This window comes from Vipera ursinii, assembly GCF_947247035.1.
Source record: "Vipera ursinii genome assembly, chromosome: 8".
NCBI lineage: Eukaryota > Metazoa > Chordata > Lepidosauria > Squamata > Viperidae > Vipera > Vipera ursinii.
Window position 1 is genome coordinate 16792667 of NC_139519.1, and position 22921 is coordinate 16815587.

A 22921-nucleotide genomic window follows, 5' to 3' on the forward strand; every position below is an offset into this window, starting at 1 on the left:
AATACAGGTCAAAGTAAAATATGACATAGAAGGTGCAGAAGCAACATTAATGAATTAAATTGACTTATGTCACTATTCATCTTGTAGATGCATCCCTGGACAGCTAACAACACATTAAATACAAGGCAAAACATAATATCAATGAAACACAGGAAGAAACTTTAAAACAGGCACTAAGAACAAAGCCTGTAAGCACCCATCGATACGAGAACATCTGATCTCACAGGCCGTCAAACCTCCATCTAACCCAGGCATGTCAAACTGCCGGCCCGTGGGCAAGATACATCACGACGAAACTGCGCCCTCCCCATTGCCGGCAATGGGGAAAAAGTTGCAATACGTCACGCAACATCACGTGATGTCGCGAGTTTGACATGCCTGATCTAACCTGATAACCTAAAAGAAACAGAACTGGAAGATACGTAAAAATTGCTTCATGGCAGACAGAAAACTGTGATCTTGGCTAAATTAAGCTAACAAGCTTTTCGACTCATGCTGGAGCCCAATAGCTTGGAAGTCGAGTTCTCTGGTCCTGATGACCAACCCAGATAAGATGCAACATTTATCCTGGGACACGTATCTTCGCCTTCATTTGCGAGACTAAACTAACATTTTTCCTTCATTCCCTGTCCCAGACTCAGGCAACCAAGATCGTCAGAAGTCCCAACTTCTACTGAAAGGCGACAGCATGCCACGATCTCCAGGAACTGAAGATAGTCCTGTCTTGGAACCTTCCAGCTAAATTGTGATTACAGGCAGCACGGGAATATCAAGATTTGCAATCCCAAATGTATCTGGAAGATACATATTTATGAAGGAGACCATACAGTGTCACGGTCAGCCATAAAGGATAGTACATAAATAAATGTGCTAAGCAGACAGAAAGGGTCAAGCAATATTGGATTATGTCTTATAAAGAAAAGAAAAGCAGCCACCAGTGTTAGCTCTGGTACCAAGATGGAACTTCTCAGTAGAAATGATCCTTCTTTCCAGCTTTGCTACCTTCTGGATTCATAGATTTCCACTTCTGACTTTTCGGTAATGACTGTAAAATCTGAAAGCTAAAGTCCAGATATATAAAGGATATTTACACTAGAGAAGGATGCTGTTGTATTGCAAGCAAGGCAGTAACCTGTTCAGTACCTATAATTAGATGATAAGATTAAACCATTATCATCTAATTATAGGTACTGAACAGGTCAACTATGGGGCCATACTATAGTTTAAAAAGTCCAGAGTGGTCAGGGAAATCCTAAAGCTATATTATTGCTGAAACTGCAACTGCAGACTCGATCAAAACCTCTACAGCAGAGGTCACCAACCAGGAAAAGGGAGGGGGAAGCATTTTACACCTGTGGGTGCGCGCACACATGCACATGGGGCCGTGAGCACGTGCATGCCACAACCAGGGCGGGATAGCACCCCGTATGATACTCACTAACCCTGCCACGTTCTTGTCTGCTGCTGTGCCTTGTTTCCATGCCCTGCGGTGCGGCGGAGGCTGTTTATGCATCTTGCAGCATGGCGGTGGCCTGTTTTTGTGCCCTGCGGCATGGTATTATTTATTATTTATTTATTAATTTAATTTAATTTATATACCGCCCTTCTCTCAAGAGACTCAGGGCGGTGAACAGGGCAATACATAAAAGTTAAATACAAAAATTAAAATTAAAATTATTAAAACATGATTAAACAATGTTTAATCAATGGTAGTACCCGTTTGTGCACCCTGTGGCATGGCGGCATCCCATTTTCGTGCCCTGAGGCATGGCGGCAGCCTCTTTTTGCACCCTGTGGCATAGCGTCCTGTTTTCATGCCACGTGGCTGCAGTGCTAGCGCAAGTGAGGGGGTGTGCATGCAAACACACATGCACTGGCCAGCCTGTCCCATGGCCTGGTGGCCACCAGGTCCCATGGCCCACTACTGGCCCGCAGGTTGGGGACCCCTGCTCTACAGCAGATTCTATGCCAAACTAGAAATAAATATTCAGGTGGCATTGAAACACAAAAAGCTTCAAGGTTTGCAAATTAGATCGCTAGAAAGATACTTGCAATTTTTTATATTTATATTGTCTATATCTAACAACCATGCAAGAGAGCTGAATGGACCAGTGAAGATTAAGCAGTTATGGAATGTTGAGTGACATTTCTGGGAGAAAAGTAAAAGGGAGAAGAGAATGAAGTTTCCTAGAGAAGAATATTGAGCAACGGCCAGAAAATCTGAAGAGCAATTCTCCTGCTGGGTGAGGCTAGATGCAAAATTTTATAGATCTTCTTGTATTTAGGCACACAAGTAAATTTCTACAAATATATTTTTCAAAGCCTAAAACTCTTCAGCTTAATTTTTTAAAAAAAAAAACCAACAACAACAACAACAACAACAAACCATCCAGTTCTCAAAATGCTTTGTAACAACCAGATATATTAAGTGGCTTCCTTCTAATAAAATGGGAAATTCCAGTGCTACAATTAAGTAACCTACTAAATACGTCTGAAGGCTGCCAAAAGATTATTCATCCCAAAATCCAGAACTGGTGCACATAATGTGTAACCCAAGTTCAAGGCAACTCCTTTCCAACCCCATAACTCCTTTCTCATGTCAAGCTAGCAAAGCAGGACATCAAATATATCCAGGTGATAATGTTCAGACAAAACAATCTACTTACCGGCTACCTCCAGAGAGGCATTCCTGCTGACAGCCTCACCCAGGTAGTTTCTAGCGACACAAACATACACGCCTTCATCCGGTTTACTCCTCCGTCCATGCACGATGCGCAGGAAAAAGAGGGAGCCGCTAGGCAGCAGCATGCGATGAGACCGGGGGTCTTCCTTGTCCGTCTCCACCCGCTCACCATCTTTGTACCACTCAACGATGGGCGTGGGCCGCCCTTCGGCTTTGCAGTTGAGTGTCGCGGGTTCCCCCTTGGGTACAATGAGGTCGGACGGATGCTCTATTATCCGCGGAGATGAATCCTCAAGGCGAGGACGCGAAGCTGAGGATCAAGAAGTAGGAAAAGAGGAAGTATTAACGGAGGGCAAGATCAGGAAGAGCTGGAAAAAAAAGGAAGGGCAAGTTATCAGGGAACCAATTGAGAGATTTGTGGAGATCCTCAGTCATCCAGGTCACGGTTGTCCCAATGGTGCTTTTTTCAAAAGGCAGCTGGACTGTTGTGTTTTGTTTTTCTCTTGAGAACATTGAGCTTCTCGTCCAAGATGATGAGTCAGAACTGAAAACGTTTCTTGGATGAGAAGCAAAATATCCTCAAGAGAAAAAGCACAGAAAGTTCAGTTACCTTTTGAAAAGGTACTTTTGGGACAATTGAGGGATTGTGGTCTGCTTTAGATTCTATGACAAACCAGGGTGTAACTGCCAGAGACATGCATTTTCTCATTCCCTCCCCCGCCCCCTCCATCTAGGCAAGTTCCATCTTTCACTTCTTTCACATTAGAGAATTCCTTTATCAACTGTTACAGCTTTAAGCAGAAGTAGGGAAATTAATACTTTATAATATCCCAAATCATCTTCACAAAGTGGAAAACCTGCCCCAAAGCAATGGAATTAAATGTGGGAAGGATAACCATGATGGCCTTCAAACGGGCATATATTTGCACACCTAGGAACAAGATAAGATACGGCTGTATAAAAGAGCAATGGTCAACTTGCGGAATATGTAAAGAATTTTACAGTTGGAATATTTTCAGCCTGGAGAAGCTTGAGGGTAACATCCTTCTTCAAATATCTAAAGACCTGGGGCCAGAAGCAGTCAGGAAGATAAAGATCAGAAAGGCCTTTCACAAAGATTATCATAAAGATCATGGCTTCATTAGAGACATCTTGCCAGCTCTCTGCTTTAGTTAATCAATGGGAATCGAGACTTCACTTTCAGGAGAAAACGAAAGCCTATTTCTAGACGAAAACTGGTGCTTCACAGCAGGCACCAAGTCAGAAGAGGCTTTAACATTAAACAACAACAGCAACAGTGCCAAGATTTGTACCTGTCAGCCCTCCAGGATAAACCAGAGAGGAAACATGGCTAGATGAGCTAATTCTACTTTATTGTAAGGCTGCTATCGGGCACAAAGAATCGGGACCATCGGATAAGCTGCAGCATAGATTTATTCAAGCCTACACACAAGAATCTGGTCAGCTATAGTTCAATACTAAATTGGTGCCAGATAAGGGTTAAGAGAATTCAGGATTTGGAGCACTATGGGAACACAACAACTCTTAGCTGATGACATATTTAATTCTACCTCCCCCAGTTCTGCCTGCTCTTCAGCTCCATTAACAGAATTTTGCAAGCCTGAAGGTACAAGTCTCCCATCACTTTTAACTGCTTCATCCATTAGGACAGGTCCTTCCTAAATTTCTTTCTCTAACCATTAAGCCACTTGGGGCTCCTGGCTCTCTTCTCTGATTATTTCTTAGGCAGCATCTCTTCACCACATCATTCCTTAAATCATTTCCACATGCCAAGAGAGTACCTTTTAAAAGAAATTGATTCAAAAATTAATTATCCCATCTATCGATTGGTAGATGAAATGTCTTAGCAAAAGGAGAGACAACTTGGTTCAGCTTACATAGGTTATGACCGAGGGAAAAGCACTGATATTTTGCCTCTCTTTATCAATCGGATGCAAACTGGATGCCTACCACTCCCAACCTGGAGCTTTAGTTTTCACATAGATCTCCCATTTCCAAATTTACTCATGACTTCACATTTGGCCTTAGGACCATTGTCATCTTATTTTTTTTTACTTACCGATTTTTATAAGAATCACTATTGGCTATATCTGGGGAGGGGGGAAATCACCACTTTCCCCTCATTCCTGACTAAAGGGCGATAAACAATACAGACTAATTTACATCAAATCGATTTATTTATCTAACTTCACACACACACACAAATCCCACCTCCTCACCACACTATTTTTTAAAAAACATGCTAGGACAATCCCACTCTCTGTCATTAGGTTGAGTACAGAGAAGGCAAAGAGAAACCAGTTCAAAAATCTGTTTGGAAGCAAGGATTTTATGGTTGGTATGCCTTAATTTGTTGATCATATTTGTTTTTTATTCTGTACGGCCGCCAGAAAAAACATATGAATCACTCCATCAACAAAATAAAATTGTGCCAGAGTTCGCAAACATGCCAAACTCTTGAGAATCTTTATTCCCATAAATGATCTGGGAAGGAGCATACATTTCCATTTGCCATGAATCCAAAATATAATGCCTAATTTGTGCCGAAGGAAAGCAAGACCCTTGACCCCCAACCAAAGCTTAAAAGCCAGAATCCCAGCTGAGGCTGGAAAATATACAGACACGCACAAAAAAGAGCCTCTCATTTGGGAGAAGTGTTATCTGCAGGCTGCAGTGGTCAATAGCCTTGAAATCCTAAATTCTGATAAGCGCTAGAATTATTGATTAATTCGCCTATCGTAGCAGTGATCTCACACATTTCAAGATCCTCTAGCTAGGACAGAACCTTTTAATTGTTGTTTGTTTATCTAGAAAGGAATTCTGGATATTTGCTCTGGTCACCAGGTATAGGCAGATGTTTTTAGCTGTGTGTGGATGTGCATGTGCGTGCATGTGTGCAGGTATGATCAGGGTCATGTTGACACTGAGGCAGGAGACAATATTTCTAGACCTCCTTTTTGGTTTGTGGGGTGTTTAAGAGATAAAAAGGGATGCAGTGGCTCAGTGGGTTAGGATGCTGAGATTGTTGGCAGTTTGGCGGGTCGAATCCCGAGTGCCGTGTAACAGAGTGAGCGCCTGTTACTCGTCCCAGCTTCTGCCAACCTAGCAGTTCAAAAGCATGTAAAAATGCAAGTAGAAAAATAGGGATCACTACGATGGGAAGGTAACAGTGTTCCGTGCACCTAGTCATTCCGGCCACATGACCACGGAGATATCCTTAGACAAGCGCTGGCTCTTCAGCTTTGAAACGGAGATGAGCACCAGCCCCTAGAGTTTTTAAACGACTAGCACGCATGTGCGGGGGAACCTTTACCTTTACCTTTAAGAGATAAAACTATCACTGTAAGCCTTAAACACTGCCCTGTGCTCAAAAATGGAAAAAAATATTGATTCTAATTGCTTAGTTATATGAGCCTTAAAATGTATAACTCCAATGAATGAATGGCTAGCTAAGCTATGGGAATATGCCTCAGCATCTAGAATAATTTCCTATCTGAGAAACGAATCTGACACAGATTTCAGCTCAGCCTGGGAACCATTCTTAAATTATAATGTAAAACACGGGCTGGTACCATATTCGAAATTTGGCTTTTTTTAATGCACAGAATCTATATTTTAATTTTATGAGGCGTTTAAATCGGAATCCCTTTTAATAACAAGGTCTGAACTTATTTACAGTGCAGATTTCATTTGATTTATATTGTGTTGCCATTGGTTTTGGCTACAGTATTCATTTTTTAGTTTTAATTCCATAGTGATTTTTAATTTGCTAACAGGACACAGAAGAAGTCATTATTCCAAACTAATTATTGATATTTTAGAAAACTATAACCATATGACATATTCAATTCCCTGGTTTACTTGTTTGCATTATATTTGCATATGGACAAGATATATAGGAATGGCCAGAACAGGAACCAAAGAATCTCATGCCACAAAGAACTGCTATATAAACAAAGCCAGGAGAAGAATTTTAAATAGTTGTCAAAACAGTAGCCAGAAAACTCCTTGTGATAGAGACAGACAGACAGACAGACAGACAGAGATAACTGAGATAACTACAGTTGCATCTGGAGAATTTTGCTCCATTTGCGTTTTTGATCCTATCATCAAGGTCTCCCTTCCTCAATCAACATACATCATCCAGTTATCCTTTTGAAGGAGAGGGGGAAATGTACATAAACTGGAAAGGGAAAATGCAAAAAGAACAAAAGAAAGTGTGCTCGTGGTGTAAAACAGCATAAAACAACATTAGATGAAGGAAAAGTGCTTGGAAAAATATTTATATGAGGCAAACTTTGGTATGAAGATGCATAAGTTGGGATATACAAACTATAATGATCTAGCAAAGGGTTAGAATAAACTGAATTTGGGGGGAAATGAGAGCCCCGCTGTTAATGGATTCAACTGCTCCGCTAATGCCTCCTTAAGTAACACCAGCTGCCTGCAATTAGTGCAGGTTTGAGTCCCACCAGGCTCAAGGTTGACTCAGCCTTCCATCCTTCCGAGGTAGGTAAAATGAGGACCCAGATTGTTGGGGGCAATAAGCTGACTTTGTAAAAAATGCCGCTTGGGCCCCCCCCGAAAGCCTTAATAAGCAGGCTTATACATAGAATGAAGGCTACTGCTAAGCACATTGATTTGTGCTTCTTAGATTGTAAGCCGCCCTGAGTCTTCGGAGAAGGGTGGGATATAAATGGGATTTAAAAAAACACAACTGTCACCGCTCTTAAGAAGGCAAGCCAGCTTCTTTGGCCTGCGGGCCAGATTCCAGGCATCGGATTCTGAAGAGCAATCAGAGAGAAGAATCCCAGCTGGCAGGAGCGGACATCATCTGTTGCTACTGGTTCTCAAGGGCAGAAGGCAGCCCTGAGCCTCCAGCTGCAAAGCTTGGGGGTGGGCAGCAACCTGGCCTAAGTGCAGCCTTTTTGCTTTTGTGATATTAGCTTTGGGGACAAGACTAAATATTTACTCAAGCCTCTTTCCCGCCCGCCCCCCCCCTTTTACTGTGAAGCTGCTGAAATGGCAGACTCCGTCCTTCTGTGAGAGGCCCAGGGAGAAATGGGAACGAAGCCTCACATTAGTGGTGAGCTACGTTTCTCCTACAATTTCAAAACCATTCTGCCTCAATTTGATGGGAAAGGAATTTGCTCATTTTCTTCTCCTTAAAGGAGAACATCTCACTAACGGTTTTCAATCCTTTTGTTCGTGTCACGAGCAGTTTCAAATTCCAGATATATAAGGTTCAACGCTGTGCGGGTTAAAATAAGGATCCAATAGGAAATAGAGATATAGAGGACATGTAAAAAGCAGGTAAAATAACTAGGTTTAAAACTAGATGAAGTTTCGCCCAGGATTGGGCCACTTAGATGGCATTTTATCTCACCAGAATAGAATAGGATAGAGCTGGAAGGGACATTGGAGGTGTTCTATAGTTAGGAAGGCACTGACTTTTCTAGGATGCTCTATCTATGTTTCCTGGTAAAATACATGGGAAAATCCCATTGGAGGAAAATTCCAGTTAGGGTTAGGGTTAGGTCACCATGAACTCATAGAGCAAAATGGACATTGCCAACAAATTCAGAGTGCTTGGGTATGGTTAGGAGGGCACTGACTTTTCTAGGCTGCCCTATCTATGTTTCCTGGTAAAATACATGGGAAAATCCCATTGGAGGAAAATTCCAGTTAGGGTTAGGGTTAGGTCACCATGAACTCATAGAGCAAAATGGAAAATGCCAACAAACTCAGAGGGCTTGCCTACATTTAAGAGGGCACTGACTTTTCTAGGCTGCCCTATCTATGTTTCCTGGTAAAATACATGGGAAAATCCCATTGGAGGAAAATTCCACTTAGGGTTAGGGTTAGGTCACCATGAACTCATAGAGCAAAATGGACATCGCCAAAAAATTCAGAGTGTTTGGGTATGGTTAGGAGGGCACTGACTTTTGTAGCCTGGCCTATCTATGTTTCCTGGTAAAAAAACTGTACATGGGAAAATCCCTTTGGAGGAAAATTCCACTTAGGCCTACCATTTCAAACAAGTGACTGTATAGACTCTTCTTTCTAACCTCCAGCGATGGAGCGGCCACAATTTCTGGAGGCAAGCTGTTTCACTGGTTAGTTGTCCTCACTGTCAGGAAGTTTCTCCTTCATTCCAGGTTGCTTCTCTCTTTGATTCGTTTCCAACCATTGTTTCTTTTGTCCTGCCCTCTGGTGCTTTGGAGAATAATTTGACCCCCTTTTCTTTGTGCATGTCGAAGGACATCATGAGTTGGGTTGTTCTTCTGCACATTCACATAAAATATCTTCCGTAGGGAACCCCATTTTATTAGCTTGTCCTTCGATCGTCCTACCCGAGGTCACAGAGAGACCCAGCGAAGTACTCTGGCATCCTAGGCAGCAGAGAGTTGTGTGGTTGTGTCCAGTTGCCTGGTAGCTTCTTTCTCGCCTTCCGTAGTTCCAGGGTGCTCTTGGGCGGCTGCTTTGTTAGGAGAGGTGGGAGTTTTGAGGAAGCCAATCCTTGATCTTTATTTCAGCGAGATACAAGTAGTCCCTGACTTACAACAGTTCATTTAGTGACTGTTCGAAGTTACGGCCACACTGAAAAAAGTGACGTAGGACCGCTTTTCACACTTACACCCATTGCAGCATCCGCACGGTCACATGATCAAAACCCAGGCGGTGGCAACTGACTCCTATTTATGACGGTTGCGCTGACCCAGGTCACGTTGCGATCTTCTGACAAGCGAAGCCAATGGGGAAGCCCTGTTCACTTAACAGTCGGGTTACTAGCTTAACAGCTGCAGTCATTCACTTAACAACAACCGTAGCAAGATAGGCTGTAAAATGGGGTAGAATTCACTTACCGACTCTCTCGCCTTAGCAACGGAAATTTGGGGCTCAGCTGCGGTCAGGATTCACTACCTGTATCGAATTTTTGCCTGTAGCCAAATTACAAGATCCATGAAGAACAGGTGTGAATGCTGTCAACTTCGCTTTTCTCCACAAATGCCGTTGGCGTACGTACATCGGCGATATCCAAGACTAATGGTTGGATTTCATTATTTTCCTACCCACTCCCAGGGTTTCTTTCCACACTCCTCCAGATGCTTTTTAAATACCTTTTGGCTGGCTGGCTCTCTCCCGCTCTCAAGATGCCGACAAGCTTGCCTCTTCATTGAAGGCTGAGCAAAGTTATTTCACGCCTGAGCACCCAACAGACATCCTACTTGCACATGCTGAAACAAGATTTTCATGTGGCGCTGGGTGGCTTCCCTGCCACACTATCTTCAGCCTTAAGCCACCGGTGGCACCTTTCTCCAAGTGCACCAGAGTTGAAGGCAGATGGGCCACGGTTTACTAGAAATACCTGCCCTAGGTCTCTCGGAGATGTACACATAGCAGCCCTTAATTTGAACAATATTCCCTAAATCCCAGGATAACAAGAAAAACGTGGAGAATTAGCGAAGGAAGGGGTGGATGTAGGGGTGAAATGGCTTCCCTCTCTATAATTACAAACAGCAGCTTTATGTCAGAACAAAGGCAGATTAAGATTTGTAAAAAGTGAGTAAATGTCACGGAGGAGGCAGAAACAATGGGAATAAACCGCATCTCCCCAAACAGCAAAAGAAATGAAAATATGTCTCTTGTCAGAAAGACATGCCCTGCGAGATCACAAGGAGATCACCCTGCTCTTTGTAAGCCTTTGGCAGGATGCCTACCCCTCCCTTAACAGACTTTGCCCCCCTCCCCATTTTGCTACTGCCAACTTCAAAGATGACTCTATTCTGCACTGTAAAGTGGCCGCCTCTGGCAGCAGATGCTTCAAAGTGAAAACAAGGCGTTGGAAGACACAACTGAGCATCAACAGTCAGGTAGCATTTGGGGCTTACTGGGCACGTTCAGCTGCTGTTTCAGCATCCTCCACCTCTATTTTATATTTCTGAAGAGCTTGCAGTTATATTAATCTGCAGTTGCTTTCCTCTTGAGTTGGCTACAAAGAAGAATCAAAGAATCTAGACCAGTGGTGGTGAACCTGTGGCACACATGCCAGAGGCGGCACTCAGAGCCCTCTCTGTGGGCACACACACCACCGCTGCCAGCAGCAGGTCCATCAGGCCACCACTGCTGCCCGGAGCAGGAGTCCCGCCCAGCACAAAGGAGGCGAAACGGCCGACTAAAAAGCTCAAGTAGAGGTGGTAGAGCAGAGGTCACCAACCACTGTCGATTGGTGGACTGGAAGAAAAGGAAGGGGGAAGCATTTTACATGCATGCATGCACGCACGGGGCCGCAAGCACACACGCGCTGCAAATGGGGTGGGGCTAGTGCCTGCATGATACTCACTAGCCCTGCCCCGTTCTTCCATGGTGCAGCGCCTTGTATCTGCACCCTGCAGGGTGGCAGCGGCAGTTTTTGTGCCTTGCATCACAGTGGCCCATTTTTGCACCCCTGGTTTTTGCGTGCCAGAGGCGGCACTCAGAAGCGCCTCCCTGCCCGCCCCCCCCAAGGGCACCACAATGCTGATGTGGCCCTGGCACTTTGCGATAAATAAGTGAGTTTTGGGTTGCGGTTTGGGCACTCGGTCTCTAAAAGGTTCGCCATCACTGATCAAGACTCCTTCCTTCCTTCCTTCCTTCCTTCCCTCCCTCCCTCCCTTCCTTCCTTCTTTCCTTCCTCCTCCTTCTCCCTCCCTCTCTCCTTCCCTTCCCTCCCTCCCTCCTCAAAGGGAGCTTGTGACACTAATGATATCAGCGTAACTGACCCAGAAAATATATATGGGGCAGCTCCTGATGTAGCCATTTCTATGCTCCTAGGAAACACCTTTCCCTGCAGCTACTGTCTCCGATATGGGGCTCCCTGGGTTGTTTTTAAGCAGATCTCAGCATTCTCTCTCAGGCAATATACATCTGGCAGGCTTGTCCTGTCTGTCCCTGCAAATCAACCAGAGTTATCACAGCAGAAGAGAACAATTTCCCTGCAGAGCATCACTTTGTTTTGCAAGACTCTGGGCTGCCGTGGCTGAGAAAATGCACATTCATCGGTGAAGCCGTTCTAGATTGCAGGAAATTGCTTCCATTGTGCAGCCTGTTGTAGAAACCTGGTGCCATCATTCCACGGAGTGTTATAACCAGGGGATATGTATGAATAGAGGGAGAAATATCATGGACAGCAAGAGAAGAACAGAACATGCAAATCAAATAAATAAAGTAACTTCCCTGTTCAGCGGGAGGCTCACATGCTTTATTGCCTATATGTTTGTTTTTTTAAAAAAAGAGCCTTCTGCTTTAATTAGGAAAAGCCACATGTAGTTAGCACAATGCTATTTAATCCTTCCTCTCATTCTCTTTCCATCCTTAGAGATATTCTTATTCCTTTGCTTTCTGAACCTCCCCCCCCCGCCCCAATTCTATGGAGAAAACGCTTTGGCATTACAATAGTTAAAAGCTGTGTAAGGTATTTTGAAATGTACACCAGCTTATTTCCCAAGGAACGGTTTTTGGCACCTAAATTTTCTCTCTCACGCTTTGAACCAAGACGTCCATATTGTGAAAGCTATAAATATGATGAGGCTATTTGGGAAAAAGAAAAATCTGGCAGCTTTCTATTTTTCCAGACTTCAAACTCACTCCTTTAGCTGAAGGCAAAGAAAAACACAGCTCTTCCAGGATCCTGGCTTAAAATTTTCAGCATCCTTGATAAGGGCCTTTGGGGATGGGGGCAATAATGGACCGGCAGGCCCCCAGTTTGACTTATCTCTTTCTCACTAACCTCTGGTTGAGTGGCATCTATTCTCCCTTCCTTCCTTCCTTCCTTCCTTCCTTCCTTCCTTCCTTCCTTCCTTCCTTCCCTTCCTTCCTTCCTTCCTTCCTTCCTTCCTTCCTCCCTCCCTCCCCCCCAACCCCAAAAGAAGATGCAGGGCTAGGTCTACACAGCTAGCCCTCGAGCCCAAAATTTCTGTTGCTAAGTGAGACGTTTGTGAAGTGGGTTCTTGCTCCATTTTACAACCTTTCTTGCCACAGTTGTTAAGTGAATCACTGCTATTGTTAAGTTAGCAACAGGGTTGTGAAGTGAATCTGGCTTCCCCATTGACTTTGCTCATCAGCAGGTCGTGAAAGGGGATCACACGATCCAGGGACGCTGCAACTGTCATAAATACGAGTCTGTTGCCAGGCGTCTGAATTTTGGTCACGGGACCATGGGGGATGCTGCAACGGTCAGGTGAAAAATGGCCCTAAGTCACTTTTTTTCCAGTGCCGTTGCAACTCCGAATGCTCGCTAAAAGAACCTTTGTAAGCCGATGTCTATCTGTACTTCATACCGTAACAGCAGCCTTGCCACTGAAAGGCACAATGGAATTTTATAGGATAGAACTAAAGATCTGTGGGATTCCTCATTGGCTGCAAAGTGCTCTATCTTCAGGCAAATTCATAAAACCGGCGTGCAAAACTAACACTTTCTACTCATCCTGCGATGCCCCGGGCTGAAATAACACAGCAGTCATCACAAAAAGGAAAGTTGAAAGGAGAGCTTAAAGCTAAAATGGGCAACTGAGTGAGGTCTGTTTGTTTAAACTCTGCAGCTCGTTGGCTCTTCTTTTAAGACAAGCCTCCCGACATTTATTTTCCAACACCGTGGTGAGAGATGACAGAGGTAAGGTTTAAATTAGCCACACACGAAAGCCAATGAGCAGGATCCTTGTTTGGTTAACATAAGCACCTGCAGAGGTTTGGAACGTTTTTTTTTTAAAGATTAATGGAAGCCCTACCACAGTAAACAACAAAAGCTGTGCTGAAACACGGATCTCAAATGGGATTCTATTGGCTTTCAATAAAATAGACACCTGGGGTAGATGTCATCCAGTGGAGTTCACCAGCAACTTGCCAACAGAATGGGACCACTCGCCCCAGCCAAATCGCCATGGGCAACTTGCCTCAGGCCGACCTGCTGCGGGACAATTCGACAGTTCAATTTAATTGTTCAAAATAATTTTTAAAAATGTTTTAATTTTCCTTGTGCACATTTTATTTTGTCCCTCCTTTCGCATCCTTTCTTTAATGATTCGATTTGACTATGTCTTCAATACTAGGGTAACTCTTGTCCCTCAGTGAGTTGTCCCGTGGTGAGTTGGCCATGGAAAGTTGTCCCGCACCAATTTGGCCACGTCGAGATGGCCATGGCACATTGGCCATGACAAGCTGTTGAAGACCCACTTGCCAAGGCCCATGTCTCAACAGGGTATTCGGTCCTCAATTCCTAGAAGCCTTTGGCAATGCTGCTTCTCCCAAAGTTGAGGGTAAGACATAGGTAGCAAAAGAGAGAACATGGAGAGTTGACCATTGGAAGTAGAAAACAGTGCAGAGAAGAGCAACCAAGATGCTCTATAAGGAACGGTTGCTGGAATTGGGTATGTCTAGTTTAATGAAGAGAAGGACGAGGGGTGACATGATAGCAGCGTTCCAATATCTCAGGGGCTGCCCCAAAGAAGAAGGAGTCAAGCTATTCTCCAAAGCACCTGAAAGCAGGACAAGAAGCAACGGAGGGAAACTAATCAAGGAGAGAAGCAACCTAGAACTAAGGAGAAACTTCCTGACAGTTAGAACAACTAACCAGTGGAACAACCTGCCTCCAGAAGCGGTGAATGCTCCAACACTGGAAGTTTTTAAGAAGAGACTATACAGTCACTTGTTTGAAATGGTAGGCCTAAGTGGAATGGGCAACAAAAAATTAGCTACCGGTTCTGCCGAAGTGGTTGCGAATCAGCTGAATCCCACCACTGACTGCACTTTTAAGAAATTCAGTGCCCAGAAACAACGGTAAGCAAAGCGATAGTCACTCAACTAGGGCTGAGCTGGTTAAGTACCTGGATAAGGGATGTTTTATAGAATTGAAAAAAAAGATTTGGAAGGAGTACTTTGGAACTGATACAATCTCAGTCGCAGCACTCATCAAAACGGCCTTTAGTAACACAAACACCGTATTACCGAGAGATTAGGTAAGTAGGAAGTAACGAAAAGCTTCTGGTTTTCAATCGCTGCCTTGGAGAGCTATGATGGGAAGCAGAAGAGGGCAACAACTGAGGACAGAAAAGATTTACGCATCGTCCTAAACATAGGTAGCACTCAATGTAGGACCAGAATTGAGCCCGACATTTCTGCTGCCGAGACATTCGTTAAGTGAGTTTTGCTCCATTTTACGACCTTTCTTGCCACACTTGTTCAGGGAATCACCGCAGCTGATAAATTAGTAATCCAGTTGTTACGTGAATCTGGATTCCCCATTGACTCTGCTTGCCGGAAGGTTGCGAAAGGGGATCATGTGAGCCCGGGATGCTTCAACCATCATAAGTATGAGCCAGTTGCCAAGCATCTGACTTTTGATCATGTGACCGTCGGGATGTTACTGTGAAAAATGGTCGTAAGTCGCAAGTCACTTTTTCACTGCCGTTGTAACTTTAAATGGTCACTGAACGAACTGTTGTTAAGCCGAGGACTACCTGTAGTCGCATTTGTTTATTTTAGTTATTTGAGCCTTGTTTACACTGCTGTGTAAAGTTAGTGTGATTATATTAATCAGGTCATAGTCTCTTCCCTGCCAGAGAAGCGCAAACACCAGAGATCCCGGCTTCATCAACTTTCTTTCCCATTGTGACATTACAGTGCTCCAGGAAACATGGACTATGGACAACCTATCATGAAATGGATTTCATTCATTTTTGACTATTAATCACTAGAGCATGTTCTGTGAAGCATGCTTAAAACAAGTCATGACTTTGGTGTGCAAACAAAGCCCGAATCAGGCTAGTTTCTACAAAGGACCATCCTATCTTTTCTCTGGAGAAAGAACTGCTTATCCTAGACCTAAACAGTAGTACTTTTATTTACGCCGAAGATGTCTGCTGAAGCAAGATGTCTACCACATGAAAACAAATAGAGCAGCCTTTTTATTTGAACAATCCTTATTTTTAATCAGGGGCAATGTAAATCAGTGCACTGAGGGAATCAATTAATTGATCGATTAGCTCTGTTATTAATGCATTATTTATGCTCACAGAGGTTCCGAGGATGTGGAGTGCTTGATTTCTTTGCTCCAGGCATCCAAAACATCTTTGGTTGTCATCATCTGCAAGTTGCATAAATTATGGAAATTGAATTCATTTGCACCTTCTGCATAATTTATTCCACATTATCTAATTAGGGGTGTGTGGGGGGGGAAGTGAGGTAGAATAACTAGACACTGAAGTTACATCTTCTGAGAATCAGACTGCAATCCCATGCCTGCCTACTTGAAGGAAAGGCCCTCTGAACTCACATTTCTGGGTACACATAGAATTCATACACACAAACACACACACACACACACACACACACACACACACACACAAATGGTCTTATGAATGCATGCCTGCCGCATTTCTATACCTAGATTGAGAATATATTTCTGGGGAAATTGATACGGGTAGTCCTTGACATACAACCACAATTGGGCATGGGAAATTTGTTGTTCAAGTGGCGATATCACATGACTGCAATTTGCAACCTTTTCTGCCAGCTTCCCCACTGATTTTGCTTGGTGGAAGGCAGCCGAGAAGGCTGCAACTGGCGATCACATGAGACCCGCAACACTGCAGAACTGCAAGCTTGTTGCCAAGTGACTGGATCCACAATCCCATGACTGCAGGGATGTTGCAATGGTTACAAGCATGAGGACTGGGAATAAATCACCTTTTTCAGTGCTCTCGCAACTTTGCACATTCACTTAACAAATGCCGTGTTTCCCTGAAAATAAGACCCAACTAAAAAATAAGCCCTAGCGTGATTTTGCAGGATGCTCGTAATATAAGCCCCACCCCAGAAATAAGCGCCAGTTAAAACTGTCAGCCAGACCGATGCATTTAGTATCATATTTCCCCAAATATAAGCCCTAACCGGAAAATAAGCTGTAATGCATCTTTTGGAGCAAAAATTAATATATGACCCAATCTTATTTTCGGGGTAACTTGGTGGTTGCAACTTAACTACCTTCGCTTTTCTTACAATATTAAAACTCTGAGATTCTCTTAATGGCAAATTCTTCACTGCGGGATGGCTTTATATATTGTGATAAGTCATAGCTTCCTTATCTAGGGTCTACTGAATAACCCAACTCACAAGAGCTAAATCACAGCTCCCTTTGAGTGGATCTACTATTGTTGTTATCAGGGTCATTGATTTAAGATGGGCTGCCATATAAATTGAAGTAACAAATACATAAACCCAAGTTTAAACCAAGCAAGGCCCGTTAGGGCAGTAAAGTAAACCCAGCCACATTCTGCATTTTGCTCTGAGCAAAAGAAGGGGTCATGGAACCTAGACATGGACCTACTTTATTCTATATTATTTTCATCACACTTTTTTATTCCATGTAGAGGCAATCAATACAAGTGTGTCTGTGTCTGTGACTGTGTGTGTGTGTTTCTGTGTATGCCTTTCTGACTCCCGGCAATTGCCTATACAAATCCCTTGAATTTTCTTGGCAAGGTTTTTGGAAAGAGATCTGCCATTACCTTCTCCATAGGGCTGTGAGAAAGACACTGGCCCAAGATCATCCAGCTAGCTTTGTATCTAACACAGGACGAGAACTTACACTTTCCCTGTTTCTAGCCTGATGCCTTAACCCAGGGCTCTTCCAACTTGGCCCTTTTTATGACTTGTGGACTTCAACTCCCAGAATTCCTCAGCCAGCATGCCTGGCTGAGGAATTCTGGGTGTTGAAGTCCACAAGTCATAAAGGGGCCAAGTTTGAAGACCCCTGCCTTAACCAGTACACCAAGCTGGCTCCCTCAATCAACAAAATATAATCCAAAAATACCTTAAAGTCAATGCCTCTTTTAATTCACAAGTAAGAATTACATGAATGTGATTTGCTACTCTTCCCAAAAAAGATTCTAGGGGACTAAGACAACTCTCAAGAGAAGATATTCCAAAGCTTAGGAAAGTACAAGTATTTATCACCATCTGATGTTTATATGCCAGCCAACAATATATCAGGCATTGCAAAAGAGACAGTCTGAAGAAATAAATAATAATAATAATAATAATAATAATAATAATAATAATAATAATAATAATAATAATAATAATACTCTGAGAACACTAGACCCAAGTAGTAAAGAAACTATAAAAGGAAGAACTGAGATAACCCAAGAAGTGAAGGCTGCAGTTAAGTTTCTCACAAGGATAGCAGAGTATAGTCCCAAGACTATCACCTCATTTTGTTCCAATTACTCAATAACCAGACTGTGCTGACTTTTATCTCAATTAACTTTTCGCTGATCAGAGTGAAGCAGTCTGAGAACGAGGGCTTCTTATAATATTGCCAAGTTTTGTTTAATACCCTGCAAGATTCAACAGGACCTCTCTAAGAACAGCTTCGACTTGATTGAACTTGTTCCAAGTGTTGAAATAACAATAACTGTTAACCCTACTGTTTATCTGTCTCTAGCGATATTTATGATGGTTCCTCATTGAAGTCTTAATGCTTATAGTCTGTGTTCGAACTGCTTTATTTGATCTACGAATGTTTTACCTCTATTGGGGGAGGGGGGAGAGAGAGAGAGAGGATAGATATCTATCTATGATGATAGATAGATAGATAGATAGATAGATAGATAGATAGATAGATAGATAGATAGATGATAGAGAGAGAGACATAGATAGAAATAGATAGATAGATAGATAGATAGATAGATAGATAGATAGATAGATAGATATAGATTGATAGATAGATATGAGATATAGAAATAGATAGACAGATAGAAATAGATTATAGACAGTGATAGATGATAGATAGATAGATAGATAGATAGATAGATAGATAGATAGATAGATAGATATAGATTGATAGATAGATATGAGATATAGAAATAGATAGACAGATAGAAATAGATTATAGACAGTGATAGATGATAGATAGATAGATAGATAGATAGATAGATAGATAGATAGATAGATAGATAGATAGATATGAGATATAGAAATAGAGACAGAAATAGCTTATAGACAGTGATGGATAGATAGATGATAGATAGATAGATAGATAGATAGATAGATAGATAGATAGATAGATAGATAGATAGAAATTAGATAGATATAGATTGATAGATAGATATGAGATATAGAAATAAAGACAGAGAAATAGATTATACAGTGATAGATGATAGATAGATAGATAGATAGATAGATAGATAGATAGATAGATAGATAGATGTAGATCATAGATTTTATATAGAAATAAATGATAGAAACAGATAGAAATAGATGACAGATAGATGAGAGATAATAGAGAGATTGAGAGAGAGAGAGAGAAATTGATTTTGTTTCATTTCCGTTTTAGTTGATTTTATTTCTATGCATTCTGTCAGGTAAAGCTAGTCAACAACCGAAATTAAGTCGTTTGACTTTGACTCGACTCATTTATTTGGTTTTTAAAAGGCAGCTTTCTAGACAGCATTACAATTGGTTTGAAAATGGGAATGGAATGTCTGAGGAAGGTCCAGAAGCCAGGAGAAAGGTGAGGTATGGCTCTGCCTGTCGAGATATCGTCAGCGCACGCTTGTATGAGCAAGAGAAATGGCTCAAGATGTGTTAAGCCCTGGTTCCACATTACAACGCTGCTCTTTCAGGCTTCCCAAAATTTCTCAGCGATTATAGCAAAGCCCTTGTTTAACCACATGTAAAAACAGGGAGAGGAGCTCCACTTTCTCCACTAGCAGGGGTTTGGGTTGCAACCTATCTGCTAATTTTTTTGGAGAATTGGATATCTCACTATCTGTGAGATATCATGCCAAAGTTGCAGCAGGATGGTGAACAGCTAATTTTAGTTTGCGATCTGGTGAAATAAGCTTTTTATTTTCCCCTGCTATTATCCCAGCGTATTTCAAGAAACCTTTTTCCCCAAGTTCCATCAGCTCTCCAGGAGGAATAATTTCAAGGGCTCTGCAGCTGTCAGCTTTCTCTGCACAGATTTAGGATTGCAAGAGCCTCAATTTAAAAGCATTTGGGTCCCCAAACTCTTTGCTAAGCCTGAGGGATGGCTGCATCTCTTCCTGGAATGGCCTGTTATCCTTCGTTGAATCGCTCCAAATGAAATAAGCATTTTCAGTCAAGAACGTGCTTATCCCTCGTGAAAAGAATGGAATCCAAATGTTATTTTTTAGAAGATGTTTATCAAAACATTATTAGAAGCAATTGAACGTTCACTCCTGGGCTGGTCAGGGCTGATTCGGTCTGTAAATAAAAACGGCAGCTGGAAAGGCCGCTGCGCCACACTGAAGGCTGAGGCAGTTTGCAAGTGAAACGTTTACATTATACCAGTCCAATTATTGCAAAGTCATTTTTATTCTTCTCTTCCAGCTCCTCGCCAAGCCAGTGTTTCTGTTTTGTGCTTACGCTGCTTTTACATTTTGCTGTGAGATTCAGTTAAGTGTTTTAAGGAAGAGGGCATCTTACTGAAAGTGGTGCTGGCAGCTGAGCTTTTAAAAAAAGAGACAGACAGACAGACAGACAAAGAAAGAAAGAAAGAAAGAGAGAGAGAGAGAGAGAGAGGAAGAGGAAGAGAAAGAGAAAGAGAAAGAGAAAGAGAAAGAGAAAGAGAAAGAGAAAGAGAAAGAGAAAGAGAGAAAGAGAAAGAGAAAGAGAAAGAGAAAGAGAAAGAGAGAAAGAGAAAGAGAAAGACAGAGGGAAACTCTATAAAGAACTAAAAATTCCATCCACCCTTTCAACATTTCATGTTAAACCCAGGAATGGAATCTTAGCAGCTTATTTCACCACAAAGGAAGCACCCAATTATTCAGTGTCAGCTTCCTTTCCTCTCATGTTTATGGTCCCTCATGTAAGGTAAAGGTAAAGGTTCCCCCGCACATGCGTGCTACTCGTTTCCGACTCTAGGGGCCGGTGCTCATCTCCGTTTCAAAGCCAAAGAGCCAGCACTTGTCCGAGGACGTCTCCGTGGTCATGTGGCCGGCATGACTAGACGCCAAAGGCACATGGAACGCCGTTACCTTCCCACCGTAGTGGTCCCTATTTTTCTACTTGCATTTTTACGTGCTTTCGAACTGCTAGGTTGGCAGAAGCTGGGACGAGTAACAGGCGCTCACTCTGCTACGCGGCACTCGGGATTCGACCCGCCAAACTGCCAACTAGCTGATCAACAAGCTCAGTGTCTTAACCCACTGAGCCACCGCGTCCCTCCCCTCATGTAAAATTGCCCCCAAATTTATTTGGGGCATCAGTAATCAGGATCCCCCTTCTCTAACATTTGACATTCTGATCCAACCTCCCACTGCTGCTCTACATAGCAATCTCAAAAGGAACACACACACACACACCATTTAAAAAACAAAAAAAAACCCAGCTAATCTGTCCTGAGCCTCACAGGGCAAAGAAGAAGTAGATTCTCCTTTGGTTTTGGAGGTGAGGGCAATGCAAAACAAAAATAGAGATAATAAAACACTTTTTTTGGGGGGGGGGGTTGTCTCCTAACAGAGTTGGAAGTTTCAGTTGCAAATTTGTCCTCCTCAGGATTTACCCACAGGAGAAAAGAAAGAATAGTAGCCATTTCCACAAGGTGGAACAAAGAAATAGAATGCCCCTCTCCCCCAAAGAAATCCCAACGGAGTAGTTTTCCTTACTAAGCTTCCTGCGATTGCTTGTATCTTATGGCTTCGAGCTTTTCATTCTATCGACCACCTCTGCAGGTCAGAGAGGTGACTGAGATTAGCCCACAGCAATTATTTATTTATTTGTCTAATTTATATCAATGGGTGGACCCCTCCCTTGGCCTGACAGAGCAAAGCTGCTGAGCAGCCATAACAGCAAAAATTAAATTGTTGCTCAAAATTGAATTAAGACCACAGCGGTTTGCCTTGCCTTGCCATCTTTAGCTAGTCCATCGGTTGTCAAAGCCAAGAGTTTCGTTGAAATACTTATTTGTATATATTAATTCATATCCCATTCAATAGGATGGCACCTGGAAAAAATTTTAAAAAATAAAACCTAGAAGAGTACATTGCATGTTGAATGGAATCTGTAGAGAACTTGACAAGAATAGACCAGAATAAGAACAGACTGAATGCTAACTCAGTTTAGCTTTTTCAAGAACAACCAAGGTCAGAGTTGCCACCTTCTAAATATGGGGCTAAGAGTAATTTGTAAATACGTACCTCAAGGTAAGAACCAGGGTTTTTGTTTCTTTTAAAATCCTTCCCTAAGTACCACCAGTCTTATCCCAAAACTAACATATGGAAGAAAGGCAGGAAAGATAGTCCTTGACTTACAATCATTCGTTGAGTGACCATTCAAAGTTAGAATGGCACTGAAAAAATAACTTATGGCAGGTCCTTAAGTCTCAGACTGGCTTAATACAGTACAGACTGCTAAGCCATAGTTTGTTTAAATATGATTTATTAAATGAATCCCCATTGACAGGATTCACCCAACAAGCTAAGTCGTAGTTTACGAACTTCAATGGTTGAATTGATCCAACAGCCGAACCTAATCCAGACAATACAATCTTGTGGTTTAGTGCAATGTGTACTTCTAGGTACATATTTCTTGCCGAACAAAGAATTAGGGGGAAAAAAGGATAAATCAAAGAAGAAAGGAGGACAAGAGGAGCAGAGACAAAGAGGCAGCTATTCTGTTCATGATTCTTATTGAAGACTTCTTTTGTTCCTTTATTTATTTGTGAACATCGCATTGCTTTGGGGACTCGCTTTTTATTACCCCTGTGATATTTGTTGGTTTTTTTTTTAAATTATCCTTCAGCGGCTTTTCACTCATTTCTCTAGTCTATTTGCTGCAATATGGCTAATGAGCTTCTAATGATTCTGTTTCCTAAAATTGCCATGCCTATAGAATGCTTTCAGAACATTCTGGGGAAATTAAAGGAAGAAACTCATGCCACACACACACACACACACACACACACACACACACGTATGTACGTATGTATGTATGTATGTATGTATGTATGTATGTAAGTTAAAGTCAAGTCATTTGAATATGCCTTGCTAATTAACTCTTTCTTTCCTGTTTTGGCCTAACTCAAGGCTATCCACAGGATATAGTCACAACTTATGACAGCTCATTATTTGTGTAAATTATTCAAATTGCTAAAAAAGAATTTTTTAGGGAGGCTGAAATGATCATTTCGAACTTCTTATGTTCTGACTGACTGAT

At 42.4% G+C, this 22921-nt stretch overlaps 1 protein-coding gene across 1 annotated transcript in view; it reads right to left on the reverse strand.

Annotated features, from left to right (window-relative positions):
* Positions 1-22921, reverse strand: part of ROBO3 (roundabout guidance receptor 3) — a gene marked incomplete at its 5' end in the record, with an annotated part of 235330 nt that overhangs the window by 135580 nt on the left and 76829 nt on the right. Inside the window, one exon of the mRNA XM_083368521.1 lies at positions 2667-2993. Within this exon, the coding sequence (XP_083224647.1) occupies positions 2667-2993 (327 nt within the window). The remainder of the gene's footprint in view (positions 1-2666; positions 2994-22921) is intronic.